The sequence below is a fragment of the Leopardus geoffroyi genome, chromosome D4, assembly GCF_018350155.1.
Source record: "Leopardus geoffroyi isolate Oge1 chromosome D4, O.geoffroyi_Oge1_pat1.0, whole genome shotgun sequence".
Classification (NCBI taxonomy): Eukaryota; Metazoa; Chordata; class Mammalia; order Carnivora; family Felidae; genus Leopardus; species Leopardus geoffroyi.
The window spans coordinates 13322353-13343048 of NC_059342.1; the positions used below are offsets into that span (position 1 = coordinate 13322353).

The 20696-nt window shown below is 40.8% G+C and overlaps 1 protein-coding gene and 1 long non-coding RNA gene across 13 annotated transcripts in view; one reads left to right on the forward strand and one right to left on the reverse strand.

Moving 5' to 3' along the window:
- Positions 1 to 20696, reverse strand: part of TRPM3 (transient receptor potential cation channel subfamily M member 3) — an 803483-nt gene that overhangs the window by 241157 nt on the left and 541630 nt on the right. For all 12 annotated transcript variants that reach the window (XM_045468653.1, XM_045468651.1, XM_045468658.1 and 9 more), the window contains exons 2-4: positions 16021 to 16100; positions 14465 to 14669; positions 907 to 1120 (exon numbers count right to left, since the gene is read on the reverse strand). In XM_045468653.1, coding sequence (XP_045324609.1) covers positions 907 to 1120; positions 14465 to 14669; positions 16021 to 16100 — 499 coding nt within the window. The remainder of the gene's footprint in view (positions 1 to 906; positions 1121 to 14464; positions 14670 to 16020; positions 16101 to 20696) is intronic.
- On the forward strand, positions 8020 to 20690 carry LOC123593115. Its single transcript, XR_006710133.1, has 3 exons — positions 8020 to 8533; positions 11941 to 12180; positions 20333 to 20690. It is a non-coding gene; the product is annotated as an uncharacterized LOC123593115 (long non-coding RNA).

Below are 20696 nucleotides of genomic sequence, written 5' to 3' on the forward strand. Positions count from 1 at the left end.
ACAGGCATCCATTCCATTATCGGCTCCACATTAATAATGTGCTGCATGTAAGCACTTAAAGGTTTGGGAGAATTGATTTGACAGCCTACCTGTATCACAATATAGAGAAACTCATTTGGCAGGTAGAAAAAATTGCTTGGAATTCAGAGTGTGATGTGTCTTCTGTTGGAGTTGATTTAATAAACTATTTAAAAAATTTTGTTTAATGTTTATTTATTTTTGAGAGACAGAGCGTGAGTGAGGGAGGGGCAGAGAGAGAGAGGGAGACAGAGACTCCCAAGCAGTCTCCAGGCTCTGAGCTGTCAACACAGAGCCCGTTGCAGGGCTCGAACCCATGAATCGTGAGATCATGACCTGAGCCAAAGATGGACGCTTAACTGACGGAGCCACCCAGGTGCCCCTTAATAAACTATTTTAAATAATAAACACACAATACTCCAGATGTTGCCGTCACAATTTATGTCCCTGATAAAATGGGCATTTTGCAAAATTTAGACCTACGTGCACCAGACTTAAAATTACTTAAAGATCAGACACAGCTTCCAAATTTAGAGCAAAAGTTATTCTTTGAAAAATTACTGGATACTTAATTGGCAACTTGAGGTACTGAAAATATCCTGTGAAATTCCATTAGTCATGTTTACAAATTCTGGATAGTCAAGTACTAAATAGCCCAACCTGCTTCCCAGGTGTAAGTAATTCTTCTTGGTTGAAAACTAACCGTACGGTTATGTGTGGGTTAAGGGAGGGCAGAAGAATCTGTGAGAGGAGGGAGAACCAGTGAATGTGGACACGTGGGGAAGAGAGATAGCTGTGGGAATGTCAACATCGTTAGCCCTAGGAGGAAATGATCTTAGGTACAACATTCTCATGGCCTTAGATTGCCTCGGTCTGACTTCCAGTTACCTGTGTTAACCCCTCCAGTGAATATCCACGCGCCGGTTGTCATGGCCGCTTTGATGAGACCTTTTCCAAAGACTTGCTTGAGTTTTGGCTGGAGTTCAAAGTTCTGCAGGCCCCCGTGCACAGAGATGAGAAGCTTGGGAAGCTCCAGCTGCCATTCCTTGGTCATCAGGTGTAGGAGGAGATCAGGTTTCGTATCGAAGGATACTCGCACGTACTAGAACAAGAGTGGCCACCGATTAGGGAGACAGGGCAGGGCTGGCTGCTGGGGCTTATTCTTCCCGATTGCAAGGATAGGTGTAGCACGAGAAGAAAACATCTCCTAAAACAGCTGATTTTTGAAAAGAGGCAAATCATTTTCTTTACCACGAGAGTCTTCGTTAGGTGAAGGCATTTGCCACTTTTAAAGGTGTTCTTGAAATTGTGACTTATTACAGACTTTAAAATTGTTCTATTTTCTAAAATGCACTGTGAGCCCAGCTTTGCCCAGTTATACCAACTGGACGTAGATATAGATGTTTCTGCGACCCTGTCACTTTGAGAGGTTTTGAGAAATTCTGCAGTTCTACATCATGTAATAAGAATTTTAAAATAGGCAATAGCTGACGATCTTTATTTAATTTACAAAAACTGAATACCAAACATTTCTTTATCTTTTAAAGAAGACAAGTGACAAAAGACGTGCCCATCGTTCTTGTAGAATAATCTTAAAAAATGAAAGTGTGTATCAGATTTCAAGGTGTTAGCAGATGCAACTGGAAATAAGCGATACTAAGTATATATAAAGGAAATGCTATAAATACACACAATGATAAACATCTATAGAATCATATACATGCTCATTTAGATCTCAGTTTAATTATATAAGGACTTCCATCTTTAGCTGGAAACAACTGAAATACTGGGTAAATACATTTGAAAGCCTTTTGAAATGCATTGCTGAGCGGGCATTTAAAGAGCAAACATCCAGATTCCTAAAACAGAGTAGAAGCTGGGACCTCAGGAGACAAGGAAGGACCAAAGCAGGCTTTGGACTTGAGGGTTTCTCCTCAACTCTGCAAAACGGCACCTGCTTTCCTGGCATCACGCAGGATGGATGAGTCTAATGGGGGACCCCAGGTAAGCTGGGACACTGTTTCAAAGGGCTCCACTCTCAAGTGTAAGGAGGAAAAAGGTAAGAAAGTCTGATGTACAGAAGAAGACAGCAAGGAAGCCTGCCTGCTTCTACCTTGTTTCTGAGTGGATAGGGAAAAAATTCCCCTCTGATTATTTATAAACAAAGGGGGCTCTCAGGACCCCTGGGTGACTCAGTTGGTTAAGTCTTGGACTTCAGCTCAGGTCATGATCTCACAGTTCATGAGTTCGAGCCCTGTGGCAGGCTCTGTGCTGACAGCTCAGAACCTGGAGCCTGCTTGGGATTCTGTGTCTCCTCTCTCTGTCCCTTCCCCTCTCATTCTCTCTCCCTCTCTCTCTGTCTCTCAAAAATAAAATAAACATAAAAAAAATAAACAAGGGGGCCCCCTTCACACAGACTTTGATCCACAGTGACACTATCAGTGTGGTTTGAAAAACACCAGAGTATTTAATTTGAAATGGTTCTGGCTGGGCAGTGGTTCCAGATAACAGGAAGAAGCAAATGCAGATCGTTTGTGGAGGAATGCATCCTCAATCCAGCGCTCAGATAGTTCCCATTGGAAAATAAGCATGTCATAGTAAAAAATAAATAAATAAATGAAATGTATCGCACAAGGAAATAAAGCAGTATGAGTGAGAACCAAAAGAAATAACAGGTAGCAGAGTAAGATCCTCAAAGATATTGAAATATTCAGAGAATATAAAATAGCTATCTTTAATATATTAAAAACTTGAATGAGATTACTGAAGGCATCAATGAGGAACAACAGACTATACGGAAAGACCAATACATTTGAAAAAGATTCAAAAACAACTTCTAAAAATAAAAATGCAATAATTTAAATGAAAAATACAATGGAAAAGTTAGGCTACAGATTAGACACACTAATGATAGATCCAGAGAAATAAGCCAGATGCAGCCTTAAGAGACAAAGGAATTGAAAACAGAAGCAACATTGAAAACCTTGGAGCAGAGCATCTGAATTCTAGATGGAAATAAAAGAGACAGGGAAGAACCAACACTTGAACAGATATTGGCTGGGAAATTTTCAGAAATGTTGAAAGATACACATTCTCAGATCGGGGAACGTCAGTGAATCCCAAGCAGAATAAATAAAAACAAACCCCACTCAGCGACACCTCACAGGGAACACCAAAAGAAGGGAGGGAAAATTCAAAAGCCACTAGAAAATAAGACAAACCACCTACAAGGAAACAGTCATTTTAAGGCAGAAGGTCTACTCCTCAACAGCAAAAATGGGTGCCACAAGCCAGTGCCTTCAATGTGCCAAGAGAAATTATCTGTCAGTGTAAAATTCTATATTCAGCGAAAATATCTTTCAAAGATGAGAGCAAATTATAGACATTTTCAGACTACCCAAACTGAGCATTTATCTCCAGCAGACTTCACTGAAGGAAGTTTTAAGATATATACAGCAGGGAGAAATTACATGATCCCACATGGACGATCTGGGATACAAGAAAGAATGGCAAACAAAAAAATTAGCAAATACACTAAAAAAGCATTGCCTGTATAATATAAAATGATGATAATATCTAATGTGTGGTGGGAAGGGAAAGAGCTAAAGCAGTGGATATTACAGCATATACGTGAGTTGGGAGCAATCAGCATTAAAGCATTCTAAACTCTGTATGTCCTGTGGGAGAGAAAAGAAAGGTACTGACTAACTTCGGAAATTGTTAAGTATTCACCTTGAAGTAGTAGAACCACAAAAAGAGCAGACATGCATGCAACACAAACATATGCTTTTAGATGTATAAGTAAAGAAAGTTATACAGGAGATGACAATTTATCGCAAAATTTTTGGATCTAAGAGCCCCCGCTGTTGCAAAAAAAAAAAAAGTTCAAATTATGTCAATTCTTTTGTTAAAGCCTATTTTAAATATATTTGACTGAAACAAGAGGCAAAGTAGCTGAAAACATGAAAGCAGCTTGACAAAATAAACAGCATCATCCAGAAATACCAAGAAGCTAAAATTTCCTACGTACCAATACCAGAAATCCAAAGAGGTGTTGGGATCTAATGAGCTGGTTTTATATTGATTTAATCTACGTAGCAAAAACCAATTCCAGAACAGAAAGAGTAAAGGTTGGCAATTTTAGCTAAATACATTATACCAAGAGAATTGTAACTAGAGTTTACAATGTGTGAATTGGCATAGTTTACACACAAGCTTTCCTGCAGAGGATAAGACCTTTCTGAGATGTACCAACAGAAATTTTCAGTAACAACAGGCATGCATTTTGGTGCCACACGAGGAGCTTTGGGGCTGAAGGGTGGGTATTGGAGTGGTAGATGCAAACACAGTGTTTCTTAAACAAAGGCTATGTTATTGTTTCTCTATTATTACATTTATTAGCTCACTGAGTGACTCTATGAAAAATATCTACATAACAAATGCTATAAGATCAAAGAATAAAGTGCTTTCTGTCCCCATGCACTGAATCTATGCCACTTGAGTAGTTAAAATTTGGCAGCTCTGCTGAATTGAATTTATGTCATTTTGACTAATTCCAGAAAGGGGTGTTTAGTGAAATAAATTAGGACTGGGACTCACAAGGCTTCCCAACTAGACAAACCAAAAATGCTTAGTGTGGGAGATGATAAACAATTGCTTTTTTAAATTACTGTTCTCTTATTCACCCTCTTACACCTTAAAAAAAAGAGAAAAAAAGAACCTCAAAAAAGTGACCAAAAAATCTACTGAATGTATTAAAATTCCTTTTGAATTAGCCTAATATTTTTCCCAGTTAAGGAAAGCTTGCTCATGATCACAGAGCTCTTATTACTCTGGTAAATGCTCTAGTAGGGAATGAACGACCTTGAATCACCTTGTCCCCTGCTCTGTCTTACAGATGGGGAAACAGAGGCACTAGGTGTCTTGTCTGTGTAAGGTCACATTGCTGGTAGGCCCTCTTCACATATTTCTGTCTGCTCTCCATTTCTTAACTCTGAGAAAACAAACAAACAAACAAACAAACCAACAAAAACCCTAAACCCCAAACCAAGACCCTTGTGTATTTACTACACTCCTGCAACATACATTATTTCACAGACTCCTCCCAGTAACGATGAGGTTGGTATCATCCACATTTCACTGATGGGGAACAGAAAGGATCCATCAGGTTCAACCAATAGTAAGTGGTAATGATAGGGTCCATAGCCCAGGTCTGCTGACGCCAGAGTCCTCGCTCTTGACCTCAAAGTAAAAGTGCCCTTTCCACCTTCCGTCTCCTTTTGCTTTACCTATAAGGAGTCTCAAAGTTCTAACGATCCATTTCTGAAATGAATGTTTTCAGCCAGGGCTTTCCCTCTATTCCTTCAGTTGCCACTTTAGGAATACATTCTCCTTACTAGGATGTCAGTTTCGATTATGCCAACAGCCTCCAAACGGCTTCTCTAACCCCACGTCCTCAACAAGACACTGACAGAGATCTTTCTCCAATTCCTTTTTGATCACACTATTTTTCAGTTCAAATTGTTACATTATATATAAACTCTAATTGTGCCTGTCATGATCCCCCACAATTTAGCTTGACCCCACCTACAGGTGTTCCCCACTTCTCTCTGCATTTGGCTAATGCTGTTCCCTAAATCCTAGAAAACCCAGTTCCTCTCTTTGTCATCTACACAAATCATTCCCATCTTTCAAAGGCTTTTACTTACTTTTCCTAAGAATGCAAGCTCATGTTGATGCAGCATAACTATCAACCTAACCCAATTGGATTTTTTTTTTCTGGTTGTTTCTTGCACGTGTTCGTTTTCTCTGCCCATGCTGCAAGATCTTTGAGGGCAGGCACTGTGTTTGACTTGACTGTGATTTTTGATCTTTCACACTGGCTACGAAGTAGTCAGTCTTAGAAATCAAAGGGAACTTAGCAATATCTTGGCCACCATGGCAACTAGAAATCATCTAGTTCAATTTTTCTGCTTTACAGGGCAAGACAGGGAGACCCCTAGAAGATGAGGGACTGAGACCTGAGAGCTAGCTGTCTAATAATCAACCACTCACGTAATCCATTATTTAAGCTACTGCTGCGGTGCAAAACTCTCGGGTGAGCTGTGCTTCTGAAACATTAACGTGCACAACTCTCCTGGGGACCTTGTCGGAAATGCAGGTTGGGATTCAGTAGGTTCAGGGTGGGGTTTGATGTTTTTTATTTCTCACTAGCTCCTCGGGGACCATGTAAGAAGCAAGGATTACAACTCCTCCCTAGACCAAAGATTCTAAGTGGTGTCTTAGGTTTGTCATTGGGCCAAAGGGAAGAAAGAACACTCAGTATTTTACATGAAAAATCATAGAGAAGAACGGAGGAAATACTGGAGGAATTATTCAGGTGACAATAAATAGGAAAGTGCAACCATTTTCAGACTACCCAAATTACCTCCAACTACCTGACCCTTGGATAACAAAAGGCAAGAGTCTTTTTCTTTTTTTAAAAAGGAAGAATTTAAATAAATCAATTAATTGCTTTTTGTCATTGTTATTGTTTGGTAACTCAGTAAGTGGTTTGGGGATAAGAGGCTAATTAAAATGAAGGGATACAATGACACTGTACAATTATCTGAAGATGTCAATTTTTAAATTCTACTCTTACACCCATAAAAAGCAAGTTAGTGAACTCTCCAGGTACTTGTAATAGAACAGCTAACTCATGTGCCGAATCAGCAGCTTCAAAGTCATAAATGGTTGTTCCCAGAGTAATTAATAAATGGTCGATGTGATTTGAAACGAGGAGCTCTCTTGGTCGTCAAGATAAGCAGTTTTGACTGCCCACATGTGAGCTCATTAATTGCTAAGGGATCACCTTACAAATAACAAGAAATCTTCCTGATGCTATACTAAATCTGGTCACCTGGGCATTACTCTGATGTGGTGAGTGATATGTGCTTCCATTTATAGATTTTCCCATCACGGGCAGCGCCACACTCTAGCATCAGGCACTGGTGCTCTAAGACATTTGGCCAATCTGAGCACCTTCTCTTGTGAAATGCTGGCGCTCCTGACCACCTCACAGGACGCTAGGAGGATTAAATTGTGGAAACTCACCTGGTGTGGGAGAAAAACCAATACATGTAAATTGAATACAGGTTACACTCACCTTTTAAATTACTTGTGCATACGAAGGGATCCAAATATCTGTCCTTTAACTCTTTAGTGGATATGTTAAAGTAGCCTTTTGTTTCTCAACTCGGAGTTATCTGGGGAGTGACTGGTGCAGCTGTTTATCTATATCTGTGCATTTCTTTTTTTTAAAAAAATTTTTTAATGTTTATTTGAGACAGAGAGAGACAGAGCATGAACGGGGGAGGGTCAGAGAGAGGGAGACACAGAATCCGAAGCAGGCTCCAGGCTCTGAGCTGTCAGCACAGAGCCCGACGCAGGGCTCGAATGACGGACCACGAGGTCCTGACATGAGCCAAAGTCGGACGTTTAACCGACTGAGCCACCCAGGCGCCCCTATCTATCTATATAAAAGCACCTGCTGAGAGCAAAACTACCACCTCTGCTCTAGGCTGCCTGGCCCATCCTTCTCTCATGAGCCCTTAGTTCCTCACTTTATAATTTCTAGAGATAAGCTGAGCTCAAACCAGTTGCCCATGCCTAGAATAATCGTCTTCTTTTCCCTTCTATCATTAGTGCCCCTGCCTGGCTGATGGGTGATCGAGCGGATGACATCCAGGCCAGCACCTCAAGAATGCTCTTCAGTAAATAGAGGTTTGATTTAGTTGAAATTGTACCATTTGATCTGTTCTCAGGTGCTTTGGAGGCCAATGCATCCAGCATGATTTCCATAAAGAACACATATTTTGAAGAGCAAACCACCAACTGGTAAATTAAATTGTGAGAGACGATCATTGAAAACTACGGATTTCTTTTGTTTTTGTTGGAAGGGCACAGGGCTTTGGTAACTGAAGCCTGAGTTTTTGTTCTTGATTCTAAAGGTCTCTTTGGTAAAAGCAGGTGACTTCACGGCAGCTTTTGCTAATGCCACTCTTTCTGCTTCTTCACTAGCAGTGTTACGATTCGTTCATCAGAACAGGACTCAACTTTACCATGGCCTCACTCCCCACTCATGTGGGGCTTGTAGACATGTCACAGACTAGACAGCATCGTTCTCCCTTTATAACACCCAGGGTGGGCAGAGGCTGGGTGTGTGTTGTATGTGTGCGTGGGGTGGGGAGAGAAATAGTTGTTACTACTCAGAGAAGGCTGGGGCTGTTTACTTAGGATGTAATAATTCTCCTTGTGGTATTCTGGACTTGAGAGTGGGTGGAACGATTTGGCTCTGACAATGAACGAGTGACCTCTTCAGCCCTAAATTTTTACTCATGTAACTTTGCCCAGTTGTCTAAATGAAAATGGAAAAGCTGCAGAATGATAAACCTGGCTACACTCCTGGAAACGATAAATGACAAATCCTAATACTGCAAAGCCATCTTTACTTCTGGGAAATTATCGAGTGGTATTTGTGAGTAGTGCTTGTTCAGAGTAATGGAATTACCACTGCTAACTCTATTTGAACGCTTACTTTTAAAGCTTTTCTTCCCAGGCTGTAGGGGGAAATCTGGCCTAGTTTTCTTTATGTTGAGAAATGTGATAAGCATCATTTTATTTTTTTAATTCTTGTAGCCACATTCTTCAATGAGTACTTTTAATTAAAGCTGTGGCCAAGGAGACCATGTTATATCAGACTGCTAAGATAATTTTGCTGATACTGGCTCTCTAAGTCTCTGGCGTGGTTAGTTTTGCAGCGAGAGTTTAATACTGGTGGTGGTTCAATGCATGTACAATTCCCTAGAAAGAAAATACTTGGAAAACAAATGTGTCATGTCACTGGTTACTGCATGCCTGGTTTGATGACCCACAAAACTTTGGGAATGAAATTGTAATTTACTACATTTTAATTTATTAAATGTAATTTATTCTGTATTGTTTTTGTGATTTCTCGATGTTAGATACCGGATGTTGCCAGGTCAATGGTGCTGGCTGAGAAGCCAAAGCTAAAGGTTTAGTAATATAAAACTTCACTGAGACAGAAGTAGATCTCAAGGGGGTGGTCTCTGCATTTCCTGCCAGAATTATATAGCATAAAATTTGGTAGAGGCAAGGAGATGGGAATTTTCTAGAGGCAAGATGGGTTTCTCAGAGGAAAGTTGGTTCTTTCCTTCTTTTCCTACAGGTCTGTGTTGGGACCAGTAGTTTGAGTGATAATTTCTAGTTTTAGTCTCAGTTTCAGAAAGGACTTCCCAAGGTACTGCTAATTCAGCGGCCTAAAGATTAAAAGGTGAAAAGTGGAAATCAAGGGAACAATTACCAAACCCCTCAAATATCTTATGATATCTTATGATATGAACGCTTATGTAAAGATGTTTAGCTAGCCATAGTCTAATGATCGGCTCTTTTATTCTGTAAAATAGAATTCATTTAATTTCATATTTGGTATGTGTCAATCAGTGATGATTCCCAGATTAAATTTGCATAATGCAAAGAAAGACATTTTAAAAAAAAATCAAATTCAATCCTGAAGTGTTTAAAGAGTATAAGATGGTAGATGCCTCGCTCTTGACAGACTCTTCACTCCCTGGGGTGTCCCCAGCAACCTGGAACCTCCTGCCTCCCTCTCACCCTCCCTCTCACTGGCAGTGCTCAGAGAATAAGGCTTTCACACTCAACAGTGAGAGCTTTAAGTGTGACAGTGAGGCATAGGAATAATTATCTAAATTATATAAAAACTATAACAAGGGGCTCAACCCGATCTAATAAGCAGAGTAACTAGCAAGGGAAAACCTGAAGATAATTATGCGAATGACTTGAGAGGTTTAAATACAAGTCCTTAATTAGGTGATACTTACCTGCTCCACAAGACGGCTCAGCGTTAATTGGAAGAGATGATTAGTAGCAAATACGATTCCGTATAATCAAGTCCAGCACTGTCATCTTTTCTAAATAACTTACAGCTGTAGCCCCAGATAAAGAAGAGTCTCTGAGAGAGGACCCAGTGTCTGTTTTGGGGCCATCTTCCTACTGCTCCCTAAGTTAGTTTTAAAAAGCTACCTGGCACTCATGCTAGGAAGACAATGTCTCCCCCAGAGCTTTAGTATCTCAGTATCTTCTTCCTTGGTCCTCACGTTTTCACTCTTGTGAGGTATTTGAACGAACTGCCAGGGATGACATTTGGGGCATGCAATTTGGTAGGACGTGGCTTGGTGCCGAGAAGAAAGGGAGGAAGGATCCTTCACTCGCTATCAGCTATGAGTGCCTCCTTCCTGGATCACTATTTCTCTGCAAAAGGACAGAGATGCTGGATTCATTGCTATTGTACTTTCCCAGGCTCGACGTGCCTGGGAATTGAGGACAGAATACCACAAAGTGCTAGGAAAGGCTCAGAAAATGGTTCTACTAACCTAGGATGTAATGTTACAAAGACTTCCTCCTGCTTACAGCTTTTGAGTTTAATTAACCTCATCAAATAAGAGTAATTTTATAATTCTACTACAAAGTTCTCAAGACCCTTATAAAAGAGCTAGAAAAGTAATAGTAATTAGCTTCCCTTCGAAACATCTCCTATAGACTACACCAAGCATACATGACAGAGAAGAAATAGAACTCATGGGGAATCCTGAGCAGCCCAGGTTTGAGAATTATCTTTGTTGTTGAATAAAGGAGGAGCTCTCAGAAAACAATTTAATTTCTCTGGGCTTGAGTTGCTTCATCTATAATACAGGTAGAGAGAGCGAGATTATTTAGCACTTTTTAAGCCTTTCTGAATAGAATAACTTGGCTAGCTTTTCAAATACTTAAGATGCCCAAGTTCTATCCCTGACCAATGAGGGAGACTCTCTGGGAGTGATTCGTGGCCATGGACGTTGGTAGTGGCCCAAAGGCTACCGTGAGCCTCCAAGCAGAGAACCACTGCATCAATCCCCTCAAGCATCTTTGGTGACCAAAGCTCCTTGACATCCTGCTATACTGCCTATGTGATAACACACGTGCATAATGTTCCTGAGCAGATATGGTTCCCACGTGGCCCAGCACATGTTAATAAAGATTCTCTTCTCTCCAACTGAAACTTCTACCAAACACTGGCAGATTCTGCCTCACATTATGTCCAGACCACAATGGCATTTTGAAGACCCAAGCACCTCATCTTGGGCTGTCTTGAAGGAAAAAATTAATGGTCTATCTTTTTTTTTCCCCAATAATAAAGGTCAAAGTTAATCTGCCCTCTATAGAGTTTTTAGAGTTAAAAACCATCTCAACTTTCAAATATTTTTGTCAGGAACAGGGATCAAAGACGTGAAGTTAGTTGACCTGTTTCATTTCAATCGTGGTGAATATTTAACCATGCCCTCCCCATCTGAAGACTGATATTCTTTAACAGACAGTAGTTGCTGACTTTTCCCTTTGTGTGCCAGTTTGTTGCGGGGTGGGGGGAGGGGAGAAGTAAGGAAGGCACAGGTTGGCACAAAACAACCATCCTGCCTGATAAAACAAGACATCTGACCGGCTGTCAGCTCCACCCCTTTGTTTAGACAGGAGACTCAGAATAATCCAAGGGCAAGTATTCGAAGTGGACAAAATGCTCATTGTGTCTGAATAGTGGGGACTCCCACTTGTTAAATATTTGGTTGTTAAAAAAAAAAGGGAAGAAAACTGGCCCTCATTTGGCTGATTAGACTCTTAAAGAAAGGTTTGTCCTCACAGTGACTGCCATGACACCATCTAGCATAGGTGAGACCCAGTCTCAGTGTTGGCTTCAAGGGTGTGTGACCAGCATTGTCACACCACTTAGAAAGGCAGTGCTTAGGGTTTAGTGCTCTGCACTTTCTTTCTTGGAATTCTTAACAATTTTAGCCTGGAATTTGTGTTTTGTAGGTAAAGTCTGATGGGGCAGTGGAGCCCGTGCAGAGGGCTCGGAGCCTTGGCTCACATGTGGTCCATGGTCCCACATCCCGCCTCCTGCTGCCTCCCTGGGGCAGGGGATCTTGACCATCTGCTCCCACCTCTCATGTCCTGGCCAGTCTAACCTTCCCTCCACAATGTCGCCTGGGGAAGCAATGGGGTTTTGTTCCATCATCACCCTCCATCCCTGCCTGGGACGTGAGCACAGGCAAGGTGAGGGGTGGGTTCGGTGTTTTCCCTGCAGCATTTCAGGACAGAGCAAGAACATAGCTGTCCCTGCCTTAGGCTGGCAGGACCCTGGTGTGTTTCACAGGTGATTCCGTGGCATATCTCACCCACACCAGATATTGAGCCTGTCCCACTACAGAGATAGCAGTTCCTTGGACTGTCGCCTGTCCACTATGTGTTGGGGTTGTTGGCCGTGAGAAGGGGGATTGCTTTCCCTGCCCCTGCTGGAGGCCTACATTTTCATTTTACACTGGGCTCTACAAAATCATGTAGCAGACCGTGCCTAACCCAATTGTCAACAGATAGTTCTGGGTTTCACAGAGCTATGTGGGGCTTGGGGAGGGCTCACAAAGTTTGATGTCCTATGTGTTCACACTTGAAGAGCACAGTGAAAGATGTGCCTCTTCAGGTTTTTCCTCTGCCATTAAATATCATAATAAACATCCAGCCTGTGGGGGCACCTTGGTGGCTCAGTCAGTTAACCATCTGACTTTGGCTCAGGTCATGATCTCATGGTTCATGAGTCTGAACCCCAGGTCAGGCTCTGTGCTGACAGTGGAGAGTCTGCTTGGGATTCTCTCTCTCTCCCTGTTTCTCTGCCCCTCCCCTACATATTCATTTATTCTCCCCCCCTCAAAATAAATAAGTAAGCTTTAAAAAAAACCCACATTTATCAGCTGTGCGACATGGGGCACAAAGCCTCGGGTCACCATTCAAGCACTCTATAACATTACTGGGTGTGCCACTCTATGATGGTATTGTCTGCTAAGCCACCTCCTCATCTACAGCACTTGGCTTTTTTGTGGGGGCGGGAGGGGGCGGCTAGTCACTTCATTCTCAACATTATCGTATTGTATTTCCAGTGAAGAACTTGGGCCCTCCATGGATCCATTTCCATCCCTTCGCTCTTCTTCTACTAACTACTGCTACTACTACTTACTATGATTCTTCTTTTTTTTTTTTTTTTGAGCATTTTTCTTATAGTGTGAACTGGCATGACTTTTAATTAATGCATGGTGTGTATGGTTCCATTCCATACTGTGAATGGGAATTATGCTGACTTGGGGACCCTTCATGACTTTGTGTAGCTGAAAACATCCCTTGGGTGGATGAGGAAGTTGCCAGATCTCCACTGCCCTTGGTTCTGTATAGGCCAAGACTAACCACCACTCCCTCCCACTTTTCCCCCAGGCTGTACCCAGCACCCTCTTCTTCCCAATACATTGCTCAAAATTGTTTTCACTCTAACGTACAGTTCAGAATTGATTTTCTTAAGGAAATACTGTGAGAATAGTGCAGTCAGTCATTCTTGGTGAAGAAAATCCTACAAGAGTGGGGAAGGATGCAAGGGGGAGGAGGAAGGCGAGAAGAGAGAGGGCAGAGGGGTGGCTCTCCTGCCCATTTTTAGACTATAACTAGTGTGGAGTGACTTCCCTTGCATTTTGCAGTATGCTTCTCGAAGCAAAATCTCCTCTCCAAACTTGGAAAACTTTGGGGTGTGCCTGAGAGCAGCTACCTCGAACTGTCCCACCCTCAACCAACTCTCTGTTAGAAACAAGCTTTATGAAATAGAGCATTTCTAGAATTTCTAAAAACATATGGTATATTTTTCTCCTGGCAAAATCTGTCAGCCAAGTAGGGAGAGGTTCATGATGAAAGCTGAAATTTAGAAGCAACAACTCTTAGAAGTAAAATTTGTATTATTTCCTAAATCCTCTTTTCCAAACAAAATGCTTTTCATATGGAGTTCTTCTACTGGGAACATTATTGAACACAGCTGCTTAGAGCAAAAGCACTCACTTTAGGTGGCAAGATCTCTGTTAGAACAGGGAAGGAAATAGTCTGGGATGATCATTTCTACCTTGAATTGAGAGAAATGCTAGTTACTAATAGGACAAAACAGAGACTTAAAGTTAAGATTTTTTTTTTAAACCGAAGGAGATAGAAAAACATGCTTTAATGGATGAGACCCAGAAAGTAAGTAATAAATAGTGGATCACTATAGAAAGCTTCTTGTTACTATTAATAATAGCAATAGTCATGGTCTGATATAGCATTAATTATTTAAAAAATCCTAGGAGGAAGGTTTTCTTTCCCCCATTCTACAGAAGAGAGAAGAAATGCACAGGGGCAAGGTCGTGAGAGCTGATTGCCCAGTCAAGACCTGGCAGAGAGGATTAAGCCCAAAGACTAAACCTCCAGCTCTTCACCACACCTTTACAGGACATGAGATAGAACTTGGGAAGCAACTGAAGGGTTTTCTGATTACCATGGCTTTGTTGGAATGGCCACCTCCTTGGAACTCAATGGTCCCAAAAGCATCCGTGGGGCTGAGTTGAGTGTGCTTGCTGATGGACCACTTCTCCGACTGGATGTCATTTCGGGAGAGGCGACTTTGATTTTTCTCATTCTGAAGAACGGAGACGCTGGGAGTGAGGCCCACATGCTGGCCAATCAGACGCCCGCAGCAACACCTGCAACATAAGAGGTCAAAGCGAACCCCCTGGATCAGCCATTACTGGAGAAATCTACAAACCATAGTGAGCCAGTCCATTCTTAGGCAGAATCCCACAATACGGCTATACCAGGCAAATAGTGAACCCAGGATTTACCCAACAGAGATCTTTTCTTTTCTGCCCATTTTCGTTTTCCTTCAGCTGTATAAGCTGTAACATGCCTCCTGGCCTTTGCCACCCACCCCTTCCACACCTGCCATACTGTTTAGGATTGGAGCCTGCAAACAAAAGTCCTATAGATTTTTCTACTTCTCACTCCTCCCATCTATCAAATCTTGCACAAAGGCCACTGCACAGCTTTGAGGGAAGAATTTTAATATGCACATTTAAATAAGGACTCTCACTCATATGTGAGTCACAACCTAACTTGTCTTTCCCCAATTGACATTCACTGTCAAATATCCAATACTAAGAATAAAAACCTACAGCTTAAGTGTTCCTGAAATAATGGAAATATTATTTGCGAGATCTTTGAAAACAAAATTCACTACTTACATCATGAAAATGTCTTTCATACTTTTCCACCACCATTATAATACTGATACATATGCTTCACGCTTCACCAGTACCACAATTACAACTATTAATGACAATACTGATATATGGTTATCATTTATTAAATACTAATAATATGACATTCCTTTTAGGAGTAAAATAGTGCAGTTTTGAAGGTTAGGTAATTTGCTCAAGGTTACACAGCTAGTCTATAGGACTTTATAGTCTATATTTTAAATTACTTGATTATATGGCCTTTTCATAAAGGCATTTCCAGACAGTCATATGTTATTTCATCCCAAATGCTTCCTACCTAATATGCTGTTAATCTTTAAGGCAAAACCAGGAAGGTAAGTAGGATAGCTAAAGGTAAGATTAGTAGGATATTAAAAACGTACTTGGACAGAAATCTGAAGGTCTGCAGTCTAATTAGTAACCTTCTAGGAGTCTTTTATTTAAAAATACCTTTTCATTATGGCAGGGAATATTGGTACAAACTAAGCATTTTGATGAAATGCTTAAAAGGGAAAACAAATAACCATACTAAAAATATATACAGCCCACTTATAGACAGCGATTAATTCCTTCCCAATGGGGTATCTGTTACTTTGTACAGGCTCTTAGAGAATTAACTGCAGGTGCAACACATTGTATGGTGTATACATATAAGATTGCTTCAGAGATGTCCAGCAACGATTAAAAAAAATGATCTTTGACATTGGTTCCCTTGTAATGCATAGTGATTACTATTATAGTTTTGTTCCCATAATTGCTACTCTGTGTTCTCACTTTATTATAGAGACAGCAAGATTACCTATGGGGGTCTTTGGTGCTTGGTATGATGTGAACACATTCTCTTTTATAAAATGCTCTTTCTATCCAGGATTTCTGAGCCTGAAAAAAAAAAAAAAGAAAAGGTGAATATAACCCACAAGTATTTTTGAGTAGGAAGCAAAAATTTCATAATTACATCATGATTCAGTATCTCATAAACTGAATTGAAATGATAGTTACTTCAAACATAAACACTGCATATAACAAAAACCAATGACTGCCAGAACCTGTTGACTAGGTTAACATTATAATATTGAGTCAAAGAAAAGGACCATTATTAAAAAAATGGTTAGTGATGGAAACTTATACAGATTCTTAAAGTTTTTTTTGAAGAACAGAAAAACAATGCTAGTTACGGAGATAATGAAAAACACAGAGCAGTATGCTTATATTCCTGTACCTAACAAATATTCCGTGATGGGAAGAAATATATGTGAATAAGTATGAAGTTCTCGTGGCTAACACTTCCATTCAATTTTTCTTATACAAAGAAAGAGAAATGGTAAGAGAATTATATAACTCAAGAGCCCTAATCCATCATGATGTTTTTCCTAAAATCCAAATTAGCAGTGCTTAAATACAGCAGGGGAAAAAGGAAATGGAAACATAGGAAGATAAATGTCTTTATCACAGTCAGAAATTTCACAGGTAATGCCTTTGGAAGGAAGGAAGGAAGATAGCACTTTTTCTTTTCTTTTTATTTCCACATGTCTTTAAGTACAGGAAATACAGCTTCTTAGAATGGGCATTGTTGGGACTGTCTTCCCAGAAGTCCAGCCACTGAGATTGGTTCCCAGAAGGATAAAGGAAGTTCCAGCAAACTGTACCATCTTTGTTCCCAAGCATAGTGTCCATCATGCAGCTTTTACCAGCATTGGAAAGAGTAGAGGAGTCTCCCGTGAGATCCTATAAACTACTCAGAAGATTCCTTCTCCAAGCATTTAAGAGGGAAGTTGTTGGAGCATCCTGTAAGGTTACTTCTACATGACATCATCTTTTCTCTAACACAGTATTAGGGCTAAATTCATACCCTTGAAATATACAGGCCCAAAGTGCAACTTAGTGATTTGCTTGGCCTCAGTGACCAGTGTTGACTGTTACAAACCACCATGTGTGGCCCTAATTGATATTGACTCTGCCAAGGACCTAGACATCTGTATAAACTGTGCGAAGTTCTCATTTGCTCTCAATCCTTAGTCTTGCATCTCCCTCCTCTCTTGTGATGGGAGTCTATGTAAGCACGCAGCAGTGAAGGCCATGGTTACCTCATATGACAAAGCACATTGTAAAAGTGGCAACATGGGGGATGCCTGTGGGGTACAAAGGAGCGGCATCCTGTTTCAGTCATGGTCACAAGTGGTCACACGGTCACATTTGTCAGTGTTTATGCACCGTCTACATGAAGAGGAGCACCCGTCCTGTCTCAGAGATCCCTGGGTCCAGGTGGCCCTCTGCACCTGGAAGGTGCACCTCCTCACACCAGGAAGGTAACATTTGCAGTTCTGTTTGTCAGCTAGGCACGAGAAAGGCCCCAGTGTCTGTTCATGGAAATTTTTCTTCTCAAATATATAGGAAAAGCCAGTGGCTGCATCTTTGCAACAGAAATGAGCTGAATGGCGTAGACAACCAGGCTTGATCTTTGTGAAAAGCCTGTAAGTTAAACTATTCATAGGCTGTGATTTTTCCTAGACACTGAATACTTTCATTGATAACATCTCTTGGCAGACAGACGGTAAAAATATTCCTCACTGGACATTTGAAACCAACTTTCCCTACACCTCAGGGAGCAGAAAAGGGAGAGTACACTTTCCTTTCTTCTTTGTGGATCACTTTGGCTAGAATTCAGAAGGATCTTTTGGGGAAGCATCTGCAAATTTGGGGGAGTGCTAATCAATACTCCCCGAGACACAGCAGTATCATGAATACACTGTGAGTTCTGCTGTTAGAAAAAGTGGCATGAGTGGGACTCTACAGCATGGACAAAGTCACATAATTTTGGGGGTCCTCAGTTTTTCTGATCTATAAAATGGGCACAATAATGATAGCTGACACACTGAGTTGTTAGCATTATTATTTGGGTACCATGTTTCGTTTCAAGAAAAGGGACCGCTGGGTTGGTTCTGGTACTAAAAGTTCTGACACACGTTCAGACAAGGGCACTATGAACCCTGCTCTAACAGAACTGACCTCGTTTGATCTCTCTCTGCCTGGAGGATGATCAGCCTAGCTGACCACTAACAAGGTATACAGAATAGTTATTGAACTTCCCTGAGTCTTTTCTATAACATAAAGATAATTATAGCTACTTCAGAGCATTGTTGTATTTACTGAAGCACCTGATTCAGGGAGAACACTGGAACTCAGTAGGCACTCGATACTTAATATTATGAAGGGCTCATCATGTGCCTGGAATTGTGCCATATACATGTATCATCTCCATAGATCCTCATAAGAATGCCATGAAGGACGTGCTACTATTATATCCATTTTACCATTGAAGAAACTGAGGCAGAGAGATGCACCAAGTTTAAACTTGGGCAGCCTGACTCCAGAGTTCATTCTCTTCTTACCCAGTCTGCTAAACTGCCTCTCCAAATCACACATTATTGATACTAAATACCCTTGATCTGGGCAGTGCCATCTGGGCATGCCTGGGAGCGCCTTGGTATTTGGACAGTGCTGGACTCCTAGAGGCATAGCTTAGAACCAGCTCATACTTGGATCTTTCCCTCTTTCTATCCTCACACGTAGAGTAATAAACCCTCCGCTGTCTGTTCTACCTCTTCCCTTAGGATAAAGGACTGGGGTGGGAGATTAGGAAGACCACGTAATAGGAGCAAGAAGTAAAAGAAGGAGGATCATTATAACAAATGATCCTCTAACAAAGAAATGTAATTACAACAGGATTCACAACATGAGAAGAGGGGGGACCATGGCGGATGAATTAGACTTTTCAAGGGCACCTTGATTATTTCTCTCACTCATGGATCCCAGTTTCAACTTGGATGGTCCTGCAAGTTCTACTCAGAAATACTACATAGCGTTGCGGACTCTACTTAGTTTCTAAAAATAATGTGACTTGTTGCAGTTTAGCACCCTCATTGCCTTTTCAAAGGTGAAAAACCTACCTCACTGTTAGCAAAAGGAATGAACATCAGTTTCCAGTTTATTACAAGCAGATTAACAATTCCCCTTGTAAAGGCATGGAAAATTGCAGGGGCAGGGGAGGAAATGTAATATAAAAAAATATCTCCAACATTCATAATTGAATTGGATTCTTTTTTTAAGAAGAAATCTATAATACATAATAGAAAGAATGCATGTAAAACACATGAATTAGGAATTCTACAAAGTATATGCATAACTGACTACGCTCTACTGTGGGCTTTGCTCTATTGTGCTTTTTATTCAGGTTTTCAGTGTGGGTAGATCTTAGATTTTTAAAGTTATTTTCTTGGAGAGGGCAAATTTGAAGTATAATCATGGTTTAACTTGTTCCCTAAACTAATTCCCTTTTCTTTTGTCCCAAGGCTTTGAACTGCTCTGTGTGAGTTTCATACTTGCCCTCGGAATCCAAGTTAGTTAGCTCAGAATGGCTATCCTTGTTGTTAGAAAGCATGAAATAGTTTTGACATGCCATATTTCTCATTGACCCTTTAATTCTCTTCTAATGCAAAACTTCAATGGACACTACGCCCTAAAATCTTTTATTTTTAAATATCCTTCGGAAGTCTCATGTACTCTTAGAAAAGATGGCTTCTACCAGACCTTAGAAAGCCACTTTGTACATTCTTTTCTAAAGGTAGAATGGTCACATCGCCATGACTGAGCTTGTGAAGGGCTATTTTCTTTCTTGTCTTTCTGCATTATCAGTCATGTGTGATGTGTAACAGGGAAGTGGTTTCAAAGGCTAATAATTAAAGGAAACAGTACTGAAAGCAAAAATGAAGACATTCACATTTTGAACAAAGTATAATGATTACCCTCAAAGAGTAAAGTACTAACTTTGAAAGTAAAATGTACAGTCAGTAAAGAATAAAAATGATAGAAACAAGCAAACAAAAGCTGTAAATATTGCCTTCAAAAGAAAAAAAAGATTAAGTTATTTCACTTAGGCACGTTTCAATTCTTTCTCACAAAGGCTCTGCTACAAACATTAATTCCCCAAATTACTCTGATGCTTCTTACTTCCGACTCCCCACCAGCTCCAGAATCAAGAACTTCTCCAGGCAGGACTGGTTTACAAGCACATACATCGAGTATGTACTAAATCTTATTCAATCTGTCTCCAGAATGTCTTGGAAAGTGCTACTGCAATCCACCCTAGAGCTGGATAACTTAACAGAACGACAACAACCCAGACCAGTAACCACAAGATTAGAAGAGAAAAAAATTCGCTAACTTCAGAGGAACAAATTACAAGTGAAATGTCACTATATTCCTTCTTTGGAGACTCTCCTGTTTCAAATGTACACTCTGTCCTGATCAGAACAAAACCCCAAAGACCCAAAGGTACTGCATGCCTAGGTTCATTTTTGACTTTTGCTTTCCTTCAGCATCTCCTTGGGCATTCCTTTGGTCTTCCTGCAGGCCCCCCCCCCCACCCCCATCCACTCCTGGGAGGCTGAACAAGAAGAAAACGAGCTGAAATCATTT